Raw genomic sequence first — 12,728 nt, 5'->3', positions numbered from 1 at the left:
CCATTGGATTATCACTTAAAAACTATGACTGCGATATGGAATGATTTCTATCGTAATTTCACATACTTAGTACTTGATAATACCATAGAGGTAACTCTAAGACCACTGGGTCCCGAAGAAAATCATTATTATTTTTGGCTCACTCAGTACCAGAACAACGGTCCCAAGCAGTCCCAAGCTATTTCACTCACCCCTGCATGTTCTGCATGAATCCACACACCCCTGATGTTATCTGTCAAACTTTCATAGCGAATCAAAACAAACATAGTGTAGTAATAGAATTTCAACTAGAATAGGGTACGTTAATCGTTTGCTTGGGACCAATAGGCTACTAAAGTGGTGAGCCAATTTAAAATCGTTAGTTTCGTAATTTTGTGGTAACATCTCGAACGTACCCCATTCTAGTCAAAATTCTAGTACTACGCAATGTTTGTTTTGATTCGCTATGAAAGTTTGACAGATAAAATGAGGGGTTAGTGGTTTTTCCTATGTTTCGAGGGGTGAATCGATTAGCTTGGGACCGAGAGAGTACCAGAGATGAGCCAAAAAGTTGAGCACGTTATTTCCGGACCTTCTAGTCTTAGAGTTACCTCTATGGTAAAATGCCGTCTTCTCGACGAGGAAATCAAGCGGAAAGGAGCAGCATCAGATGCTAAAGAGGCGAAGAACGACTCGGCGGCGTTTTCTGGAAGTGCAGGTCGCAAACAAAAGCAAAAGAAGAAAATCTTCAGATGTTTTGGTTGCCAGAAGGAGGGACATAAGCTTGCTGACTGTCCTGAGAGGAAGAAAGTTGAAAACAAATCCTCCGGTAAGTCTAGTGCTCACGTTGCTGAGGGTAAGAAAAGCGGTGTGATGTTCCTCACGGATAGCCAAGCGTCGCTGTGCCAGCAAAACAAAATCCGATGGTTTATTGATTCGGGGGCCACCGAACACATCTGTAACGACAGAAAGCTTTTCTCGAAGCTGGAGCTGCTCGACCAACCCATGAAGATTGCCGTAGCGAAGAGTGGTGAATGGGTGACGGCAAAATATGCCGACGACGTTCCCGTTGTGTCGGTGATCGGCAATAAAACTATCGATGCAACTTGTTCTCGATTAGCAAAATCGAATCGGCTGGAATGAAGGTGGTGGTTCAAGAAGGCAAGGTTGAGATTCTGAAGGATTCGGTGGTCGTGGCTACTGGTCAAAGGAACGAGAAACTCTACGTGTTAAACTTCTACACACAAGATGAGTGCGATGCTGTATATTTTTCGGGGAAGATTTGCAAGGCGACGGAATTGTGGCACCGCCGCTACGGCCATCTTGGCGAGAGGAACCTGTCGAGCTTGATGAAGAATGGCATGGTGAAAGGCATGAAGGGTTACAGTGGTGACAAATCTTCGGTTATTTGCGAACCGTGCATGGCAGCGAAGCAAACCAGAAATCCATTCACTCTGCGAGAGGAGCGACGTTCGAGTCGGGTTCTGGAGCTGGTCCACTTCGATGTCTGTGGGCCAGTAACACCAACTGGTTGGGATGGTGACAGATACTTCACAACTTTTATCGATGACTGGACGCGGTTTACTGTGGTGTTTCTGATCCGGTCAAAAGATGAAGTAGCAGCAACAATCAATACGAAACTAACGATTTTAAATTGGCTCACCACTTTAGTAGCCTATTGGTCCCAAGCAAACGATTAACGTACCCTATTCTAGTTGAAATTCTATTACTACACTATGTTTGTTTTGATTCGCTATGAAAGTTTGACAGATAACATCAGGGGTGTGTGGATTCATGCAGAACATGCAGGGGTGAGTGAAATAGCTTGGGACTGCTTGGGACCGTTGTTCTGGTACTGAGTGAGCCAAAAATAATAATGATTTTCTTCGGGACCCAGTGGTCTTAGAGTTACCTCTATGGTAGCAGCACCTACCCCACCCGTGTCCCCTCGAGATCGTCAAGTCGACGATGACAGGAGCACATATCGTGGTAGGGGTAAACAATAGTTACAATTTCCAAACCTACGACTGGATGCCTTCCTTCAAATAACAACTGAAGTGCGGTAAAAATCGGTAGAACTGTTTCAAACACACAGTTGGTACTTGAGCGGGTCGGTTTTCATCTCTTTTTGCCAGTGGTGGCGAGGGGGGGGGGGGACACCCCTCACCATCCCTCTCCAAAGGGGAAGTTTCGTAAAGAGAGATGAAAAAACCGATTTGTACCTTCCTTAAAAGTTGTTCTAGCTCGCTATTCTAATATCTATATGCAATCTTCACACTGCCGTACTCTAACGGAACTATCAACTCTATGCTTTCATCTACTCCATCTATCGTATAAAAATTACCACTACAGTCTGTTATTTGAAACTAGCATCTTGAACTATGTAAACACGCAGAGAAATGGGTTTTAAGTTCAAATGGATATATTTTTGACTCAGGGCCTAATATATTTTAGATATTGTTTCAAATATATTATTCGGTTAATTCAAAGAAAAATATTTTTGAATCAACAAACCGGTTGTAGAGTCAATAATCTGTTTGTTGATTCTAAAAACCATTTTGTTGATTCAAAAACATGTTTTGTTGAAATAGTGATACAATATGTTTGAATCAATAACAAAATACATTAGGCCCTGAAACAAAAATCCATTTTTCTGCGTGAATCGTTGACTTCACGTAGAAGTAATACTAAAAACATATAGTCAAAGTGTGTTACTATTATTTTTGAGTGTAGTGTGCATTGAAACATTTCAAACGGTTCATTGAGTTTTGCTGGACCCCTTGATGCGTAGTTGTTATTTTATAATTTCTTTTTGTTTATTGGCGTTGACGGCACCCAAGCATACAGAAAGAGGTAAAGCAGATCGTGAAATATGGTTGTATTAGTAATCCAAAAAATCAACGTAAACGCAAGTAGTGACGTCACTAATTGCTTGTATCGTACAGGGGTTTTACTCACACAACTTAACCGATTGCTTCACCTCGGTAATCCAGCTCATTGGATGGCACCGTCGAAAAATCGTCCCTTCTAGAAAATATTGACAGTTTCTTAAGGGATTTCTCGATGGAGTGAAAGGATAGTACGAAGTCCGCCATGTTCCACGCACAGTCTGATGTTTGCTTACGGATTTTACCATAGGAGTAAAGAGCTACAAAGTCGCCGTCAACGCCAATATCGTTTATCGTTTTTGCATTTTGCGCTTTAAACGGTGATGTGTATGTAAACAATTTGAGAATTTGACGTCACACTCCTTTTACCAGTTAAATAGCGAAAGAACGAAAGAGACGACCAATTCCCCTGTGTTCCCTGTTTACATTGCGTTGGACTGATTCTGCTTCGTTTATTCTCGCTCACTCGTAGTATGAATCATCCAATCAACGCAAAAACAGCTGAAAATCTGTGAGTGATCAAGACTTTAAAAACTCCACTCGAAGAGTTATTATTAGTTATCTGGTGTTCACATTGCAATCCACGATATTTCTCAAAGTTGCGGAAAACATTGAAAGGTAGTTTGCGATACAACATAAATTATCAAGAAAGAAAGTTCCACTGTTTGGGAAGCAACCTCTGACACTACTTAGCCAGGAATTTTGGAAACAACTTCTCCACTGTTAAACAAAGAACTTCTTTGTCGTCCAGCTCAGGTGAGTAAAGTAAAAACGAAAACGACATTAGTTAAGAGTTGTTGAATTGTTTTAAATTTGAAAACAGAAGTAGTTTTTGTTTGACCTTGGTGAGCGGTATTTTGCTCCAGATTTCGCGATGGTCTGTTTATTCTCTTGTGTCTGCGCTGTTTTGTGTGTGAACTAAGCACTTTTTAACAAAATGGACAGCGCTCCATTATCAGAATGAAGTGAAGGAAGCACTAAGCTAGCACACACATTCCTATTCTTCCTTATCTATTTGGCTGGCTTGTTGATTATAGTAATCAAATGAATATAAGACATAGCGTATTGTCCGTAAGGGCTCGTGCGTAGCTCACATCCTAGTGTAGCGCAGTTCCCCGTTGAAATTTAACCGGTCACCGGTTGATTTCGCTTTAGTTGCTTTGCAGTTGATTGCAACACACGGGAAATTTAAATCCTACTTCAGGTGCATGAGTCACTCTCTAATCTAATTGTCCCGAACTTGGCTACTTAAGATTGGTATGCGAAACAGACTACAGTATTGACCCGATTTTCTCAGCCCCTCAGCGCATCTGACTTCTATCTTTCAATAATTTCATAAACCTAAGCGTAATTCCAAATCTTTCTCAATAAAATTGAGAAAAGATTTCGAGCCAAACAATGCATTAGGTCCTATGTAACATTGATCGATTCTCTTCATTGACTTTCTCTTTCGTTAATAACTTAGCACAGAACAGTTTCTTGTTGTGTTTGTCGTATTAGAAGCTAGATAATAGTTTCTTTCGTCGATCTGTGTGCTGCAAATATCTGGGAATGCCTTAACATGGCCGTGAAGATGTAAAAATACAGTCGACGAAGGTATCTGTCACTGTTACTTAGGGCCTAATGCATTGTTCAGCTTGATTTCCAGATTGATTGGTCACCATAAGTGCCATAAGTTGGTCATAACCACAGACAGTTCAGGATGATTGTCTACGGTTAATATATACTAGGGTGGCTCAAAATATCGATTTTACTCCACCCAGCTAAATTGATTCTAAATCACGTGCGATCCTTCCCGCTTTGAAGTTTATATCGGAAACTATGGGAAAACGAGGATAATTAGTTCCCATTTTTTGTTCTTTTATTTTGAAAAATTTATCAGTTTGTATACATCATCTGAAAGAAGGGAAAATCTCTATTAACAGTGCAACAGTAAACCATCTGTCATAGGAGAATTGAAGGTTTCGGAACGCATCAAGGTCAAGACGTGAATAAAAATTTAAAGAATTGATTGCAAAACGATGATTCTCTGGAACATGATGCACCTTCATACAAAAAATCAGCGCTCAAGAACTTCAAGAACTGACGATAAATAATAGGTTAAGAAGTGCCGCAGCTGTTAAGAAATTATGTTTAATTTTGCACACGATTAAGAACCTAGCTGTTCTGAAACACTGTAGTGCAAGTTTAAATTTTAATAAGGAAGGGTACATTTCTTTTAAATAATTTGATAAAGAAGGGAATAATTCCTTTATCGAATATGTTGATAAAAGAAAGGAATGAGCTCTACTTTGAATATTTTGATTCAATTCTTTATATATTCAAATAAAATAGGGTAAATATCCTTCGTTGAATATTTTGATAAAGAAGGGAATTATTACTTCTTCAAATATGTTATTTAAGAAGAGAATATATCGTTCGTTGCATGTTTTTATATTACTATTTAAACGTTCCCATTTTTAAAGTCAAACGTCCATTATGTCGAATGGCATTGAAAATCGAATTGTAAAGAGTTATAGTATTCAAGAATTGGTATCTGTATTAATTCTCGGTGTTTGTACATTTGAAGTGATGGGATATAAATTTTTATGGGATTCGGGGAAACGACATTCGGAGTAATGTAGCACAATCCCACCAAAAACCTATTAAAATTGCAATAATGTTTTTTTTTTCTAATAGCTCTTTCAAAATGTCGTTGTACCCGTCGCTCGAGGATATGCAGGTCGATAAGATCCTGCAATCGCAGAATGCTGCCATTTCGAACGCAGCAGCACAACAACAACAGCTGTACAATGTGCAGCAGGACCCACCTCCGGCTTACACGGCGAATCCGTACGCTTTACTCAATAATCTGTTGCCATCTGCTGCAACCGCTCCCAGCAGCGGTAGTGACAAAGAACCAGCCAAGAAGTCGGATTTTGTTTACCCGGATTTGGCAGATTATTTGGGGCTAGAGCTGAGTCGCGAAGTAATTGCTGCCAACATGCCTGAATATCTAAATCGGGATGCTCGGATGGTTGCTTATCAACCGGAAGTGTCCCCGATCACAACCATCAACAATGCCAACATGGTGGCACCGGTCTCCGGAGGTTCGGTAGGATTGCAGCGTGCGCAAGTGACAAACGGAATACGCGAGGTAAATGAAATTTATTTGTGAGATTGACGAATCAGCTCACATTAAAGATATTTTGGTTCATTGCAGCTGGTTCTGTGCAAAGATTCGGATAAGAAGATCGGTCTAAGGGCGCAAGCCATCAATAAGGGAGTATTTGTATGCCTCGTGGTGAAGAACAGTCCGGCGGCATTGGCTGGTCTTAGATTTGGAGATCAAATTCTGCAGGTTAATGGAACCCTGGTTGCCGGTTATTCGGTGGATGACGTTCACAAACTGCTCAAGAAGAGCGACAAGAATAATATCTCCCTGGTGGTTCGTGACCGCCCATTCGAACGTGCCGTCACTTTGCATAAAGATTCTTCGGGAAATGTTGGTTTCCAGTTTAGCAATGGCAAGATCACTGCTATTGTAAAAGACTCGTCTGCTGCGCGCAATGGACTGTTGATAGAGCATCAGCTTCTCGAAATAAATGGACAGAATGTGATTGGGATGAAGGATAAGGAAATCTTCCAGTTGATTGCGGTTGGTGGACAGATCATCACCGTGACAGTAATCCCGACTATGATCTACGATGTGATGATGAAAAAAATATCCACTTCGTTCATTAGGGGCAAAATGGACCACTCGGTGCCCGATTTCTAAACAGCTAGTGATTTACATAGATGCCAAAAAGAAGTTAATTTCCACTTTTATACTATTGCATGATAACAAACTATGAATGTTTGATTACAATATTTTTGACAGAATCTTACATTGAAGAGTTACGCACAAAGGATTGGTAGAATTGCACTCAAGAATCCATAAAATCGCATATTGTGTGGATAACGACGAAAATATTCTTTACAAAAGAAATAACCTGTTATCCATCGTTGCATATTTTATACCTATTATATGCCATACTTATACAATTATTATAATGCACATTTAATCAGTTCGGATGTATACTCTGTATGAATTTATTCGAAATATCCTTTTAGGTTGATGCACATATTATGTCACGCTCTAAGGGGGGAGGATGGATGGGTTTATGATTTTGTGACAACCCATGCATTAGGTATAGGAAAAACGTCACGAAAGGGGGGCTGGGGGGGGGGGGGGGGGGGGGTGAGTAATTTTTCCTCAATTTAACGTGACATAATAAATGGATCGTCCCTTTTTCATTTATTGATTTCAATCATTTTAACTCATCAAGATAGCAGTTCCACGTCAAATGATGAATCGATCTGACGCGACCTTTTCCAATTGGACATCATTCAAAGTGTTATATTACAATTAGCGAATCCTAACACATAAAGCAACCAACGATAAAGACAAAACGCTTGCTGTCTCAGATTATATTGTACTCATCATGTTAAATAGACTTTTTCAAATATTATATTCAATATAAAATAAATGAATATTAGTTCTTTCGGGTTGTTTGTTAGCATCCATAAAAATTTACGTTCAGATCAGCGTTTCGCGAACTTGATGAAGAATGGAGAACTTCATGACAGTTACAATTTTTTTTTCTTCTTGATTTGTTTTTCCGTCGATCTTGTTTTCCGTGCTGAGCACCAATGCTACCGACGCCAGGAAGGCAGCTCCCACACCTGGACCCTACCTATCGACCCATCAACTCATGAACCGGGGACCAACGGCTTTACTTCCCTTCCGAAGGAAGGCGTGATCAGAGATGTTATGCCTCAGAACATCCCGGCGGCGCCGACTGGGATTGAACCCAGGCCTGCTGGGGTGAGAGGTAATCACGCTTACCACTACACCAGCGGCGCCGCTTGACAGTTACAATAACTTCAATATTATTTCAGGAACTTCAAGAAAACTTCAGACCCTCCCCTTGGCTAGTTTTTGCACCTTGTTGGTGGTGGGCGGGCTTAATTTCATACTTTTTAGTGGAGTGTTGGAGACGGTTGGTTTATGGCCGGCGTTGCTGGCTCATGCCGCGATAGAATGGCGCCATGGACAGGCGATGGGGATTACTAAGCTTCCCCTCTCTGATGAACCACTGCATAAGAAAACCAAAGATCTAGTCCAGCAGTGATAGTATCACACTTGTTACTCCTTTGATTGAGAGCCGCGTCGTAATACGCTTACGTATAGGCACTGACGTTGGGTGCGATCCTGACGGGTTTTGCCGCAAATCACTCTTATTTTGTTCATTTACGCAGATAGATTTATTTGGGTTTGCAAGGGAATTACTCAGGGAACAACAGGTCGTATGAATAAAAGCGTTTACTTTACTTCTCCCGTACGAAAAGCATTCATACGACCCAAACACCATTTTTGTACATGGTATTGTAACTAATCTTATATGTGCTTCATTTGATTTGGATAAGTGTTTGAACTATGACTCGGGATTTCCACTGTGGTGTGCTTCTATTGTGACATACCCATTTGTTTTTTTGTGGTGCGACATAGTGGAAACGTGAGAGCGTAATTGGAACATTTACCCTATACAATAAACAATTTAAAATTAGCTTGGAAACTAACTTCAAAGTGAAGCATTTTTGTCACTTCAAGGTGTCACCTGGGACGAACAAAGATATAATTAATATATGTCAAAGCCAGAAGTACTTGGAACACGTTAAATTTTAGTTTAAAAGCATGGGTTATGGTTGTGTAGGTAGATTAGAGATTTCAGTTATTTATTAAATGAGACTAAATAATCATCAAATTAACTTCAATTAGAGAATTCAGAAAGTTAATTAACATAAGAGATAGGACGCGGGGGTCCGCTTAGGGAGGCAACTAGCCTTTAGAGTTGTATAATAAATCTTTCTATTCAGTATATTTGTTAATTACATGCAATGTCAATAGCAGTCATATCTTCAATCAGGCGCTTACGAATAAGTAATGTTTTAGGAAAGGTGTGTTAAATATGTTGATAGGTTTGAAATAAGAATAAGGATTGTTGTGCTTTAGTTCTATGTACATCGTACAACGTTATATTACACAACCGATGGATTGACCTGGTTGCAGCAGTTTGGATGTAATATTCAACAACTTTTTTTTTCTGTGTATACTGAAAAAAAAAACCCGTTGTTTAACTTCGAAAAATATACCAATTTTTGTACATCATCTGATAGAGCTTCGTTTTTTGAGCACAACGATATTTTTATCGATCCCGTAGACATTCATCTCGATTTTTAAATCAAGATTTTAACCCAATTAAAAAAAAATAATTTGAATCTTTCTTTGTTTTGCAATGTTTTTGAGTGTACCTCTACTTCGATTCACCAATACCTCGCGTGATAATTTTTCATTTCGTAGGCCCTCGTTGTCGACAGCTGTTTTTTCTGTTAAATGAAAAGTAAGTATAATAATTATATTGATACATTGAACTATTCCCATTTTGCTTGAAATTTAATCAATTTGACATTAAACTCAGTTTATTCATATCAAATGATTAAAAATTAATCTTCTCTTTCTAAAAATTAAGCAATTGTTATTAATCCCAGTTTAATCATGGTTGATTAGATTGTAGATTATCTTTTTTTTAATAAATTTTAATCATTTTTGATTCAATTTTAATAATTTTTGATTGAATTTTAATCTTTTTTGATTATATATCAGTATTGAAAAAGAATAAAATTTAATACTGGAAAGATTATTTCGAATTTAATCATGCATGACTACTGCTCAATAAGGTGAAGCGGGAATCTGCATACTTTTTAAGCTTTTTTGATTTAATTTATCTTTGAGTGTAATGACGTTTATATAAGGTATAGAGATTGCTAAGGTGTAATTGTGTTAGTGATTTGTTTTCAACAGGAACATTTTCGGTTATGAAGTTTTTCTTCCCGATGAAAACAAAATTTTTGCGTATAGAGATTGCTAAAGTATGATTGTGTCAGTGATTTGTTTTCATCGGGAAAATTTTCCGCTATGAAGTTTTTTTTCCCGATGAAAACATTTTGCGTATACGTATACGTGACGTAGTGTGCGTACGATAAACGTCAGCAATCTCTATACGCATACGTGACATAGTGTGCATACGATAAACGTCAGTAATCTCTGTTGGTAGTGACGTATTTCTATCTGTTCGCAGATGTTCAGCAATGTTTACAACATTTTTGCTTCTAACACCAGCAAGCTGCCTGTTGGCGTAGACCTTGTATGCGCATGAGTATTAATTAAAGCCCTCTGTATTAATAGTCCGAAAGTGAGGATTACATTTACAAAGCAACATTTTTGGCTGGAGCGAAAATGAGGATAACAAACCTCACACTTGAAAATGGGATTATGCAAGTGTGTGTGTTATAAACGTCAGAATGGTCAATATCCGCGGCAATCACAATCAGGTGTAATCAATCATTAGAATTATTTTTGTTTATACCGATTTGTTTCTTGTTTGTGCTGGCTGAGCAAAGCACCAAAAACACGCAAGTAGTGATCAGAAGCGTTTTCGTTGAAAGTTTTTCGGATAATTCGCAGACAAAAATCGGTTGTGTTTTTTTTCTAACATTTTTCAATAGTGTTACTCTTGAGGCACAGTTGTGTTGGTAGTGTTTTATGCTGGATATAACCTTGGATACTATAGCAGGAGAACAAAGATTCTGGACGGAGTAGTGTAGTCTTTTCCGGTGATATTGGAAGCTTTTTGGAGATTTTTACGCATCTGAACGGGACGGTAAGTATATAGCAAGAGCAAATTTTCATTACGTCGAATGTAACAAAGGTAAACAAAGTCGAGCTATCAGTGTCAATCGATTCTCCTGCTATTACACTATATACTGTCCGAATATAGGATCAAATCCCATTTTTAAATTTATTTACCAGTCAAATTGCTTTTTGACGTAATCACCTTTCGATCAAAATAGTTTTCAATGTTACTTAAGTCACCCAATTTCTATGGAGATGCCGTTTGACTTAAGTAACAGCGCTGAGAAGCCCGTGAAAAGTGTACGTTCGTCGTTTCGCTTTCTCATTATTAAAGTGAATAAATCGAACTGTTTGTTGCTAAGCTGATTTCGGTAGTCCTAAAATGATGAATGGGCTCCACGTAAGGAGACGTAATTGATAATTCTCCCGAATATCCTGGTAAATACACTTTGACTTAAGTAACAATAGGGGCCACCAAACGACGTATAATAACTTTTGACTCAAAAACCAGTATTTCTTAGCATAAAAGCTAGCGATTTGCCATTGTATGATTAAAACCCGGCTGAATATGTTAAACATTGCTATCACCAGACTTGCAATTGCTCATTACAGCTAAAATGCTATTTTTCGTAATTATGAAACAATGAGATACTATAATGATAATTTTTATTTGTAAGATGCAAGAAAAGGTGACAAAGTTTGTGTATGACATATAAAATTTGTCAATTTTGCTTTCAGAAGGTCCCAACTAGCGATTAGCTGTAACGATGAGCAACGCGATGAGCGAGCAATCAGCAATAAAATCGCTAATTTTGACCTTCTGAAAGCAAAATTGACCAATTTTACAAGTCATACACAAACTTTACCACCTCTTCTTGCATCTTACAAATAAAAATTATCATTTTAGTATCTCATTGTTTCATAATTACGAAAAATAGCATTTTAGCTGTAATGAGCAATTGCAAGCCTGGCTATCACTATGAGATTATATGTGTTTAATTGGAAATAGGAATAACTTTTCGGTCATCAAAACAAAACTTTATTTTTCTCGGATCGGTGCGAATGTTACTTACGACATAATGAAAATTTGCTCTTGATAGGGTAGGTGTTCCAGTAATAGTTGTATACACGGCGAATGAAAACGACCCAAATTTGAGTTTAGTTCACTCATAATAGCCAAAAGTGCAGGAACTCAGCGATGTGTAAAATTTGTCTCATGTTTTCATAGGTTTTTCCAGGGAAAAATTCCCGAATTTGAGAAAAGTAAAGATTGGATTCACTCAGTTTATTGGTACTATTCCGAGACTGAATAAAATTTTTCTCATTTTCCGGCAGTTTTTTTTAAGGTTTTCCACAGGAAACCATGGGACAAATTTACTCATCGCTGAGTTCCTGCACTTTTGGCGATTATGAGTGAACTAAACTCAAATTTGGGTCGTACTCATTCGCCGTGTACCTATAGTTGCGATATGGGCACAGACAAGCAGACATAACACTCGCAAGTTGTTCATCGAACATGCATTTAACGGTCAATTTAAAAGTATCTTAGTTGGTAGTACTGCCACCTGCAGCGCGCATAGTTAATTCCTTTGCGTTTGACGTTTACACACTACCGCCATCTGTTCAGCGTACTACCAACAATCAATACGAAACTAACGATTTTAAATTGGCTCACTACTTGACTAGCCTATTGGTCCCAAGCAAACGATTAACGTACCCCATTCTAGTATAAATTCCAGTACTACACTATAGTTTGTTTTGATTCGCTATGAAAGTTTGACAGATAAAATGAGGGGTTAGTGGATTTTCCTTTGTTTCGAGGGGTGAATCGATTAGCTTGGGACCGAAGAGAGTACCAGAGCTGAGCCAAAAAGTTGAGCACGTTATTTCGGGACCTGCTAGTCTTAGAGTTACCTCTATGGTACTACCCACCACAGTATACTCAACAGATGGCGGTAATGTTTTAGTGACGATGTTTTACAGTGCGAAATATTCAATGTGTTATGTCTGTTTGTCTGTGGTATGGGGTTTATGCCGGAATAGTGGTGGAAAACTAGATAAATTTATTTTTCACCGGTCCTAAAATAAAGTAGATTTGCATACTCGAAACTTTAAAATTAGCCCAAAAATGGAGGAAAACATTTGAT

General features: G+C 38.5%; 2 protein-coding genes across 4 annotated transcripts in view; both read left to right on the top strand.

The window, feature by feature from the left end:
* The first annotated feature begins 3,368 nt into the window (after positions 1–3,368).
* Positions 3,369–6,915, top strand: LOC135697858 (syntenin-1-like). The gene is made up of 3 exons (XM_065217718.1): positions 3,369–3,623; positions 5,547–6,003; positions 6,070–6,915. The coding sequence occupies exons 2-3, from the start codon at positions 5,557–5,559 to the stop codon at positions 6,622–6,624; spliced, it is 1,002 nt and encodes a 333-aa protein (XP_065073790.1). The 5' UTR covers positions 3,369–3,623; positions 5,547–5,556; the 3' UTR covers positions 6,625–6,915.
* Positions 6,916–10,266: 3,351 nt separating this feature from the next.
* Positions 10,267–12,728, top strand: part of tefu (Serine/threonine-protein kinase tefu) — a 41,507-nt gene continuing 39,045 nt past the window's right edge. Inside the window, exons 1-2 of one of the 3 annotated variants that reach the window (XM_065217665.1) lie at positions 10,267–10,282; positions 10,455–10,609. The gene's annotated coding sequence lies outside the window, so the exon portion shown is untranslated. The other 2 variants (XM_065217664.1, XM_065217663.1) reach the window with 2 other exon arrangements.

This window comes from Ochlerotatus camptorhynchus, unplaced genomic scaffold, assembly GCF_037179485.1.
Source record: "Ochlerotatus camptorhynchus isolate MF236.1 unplaced genomic scaffold, CSIRO-AGI_Acam_v1.1 ptg000078l, whole genome shotgun sequence".
Lineage (NCBI taxonomy): Eukaryota > Metazoa > Arthropoda > Insecta > Diptera > Culicidae > Ochlerotatus > Ochlerotatus camptorhynchus.
This window is presented reverse-complemented; position numbering and strand designations above follow the sequence as displayed.

Excerpts from the sequence above, each read along its gene's own strand:
- LOC135697858 (XM_065217718.1), top strand. The coding sequence starts at position 5,557 with ATGTCGTTGTACCCGTCGCTCGAGGATATGCAGGTCGATAAGATCCTG. Across the intron at positions 6,004-6,069 it reads TGACAAACGGAATACGCGAG|CTGGTTCTGTGCAAAGATTC; the intron begins GTAAATGAAATT and ends GGTTCATTGCAG.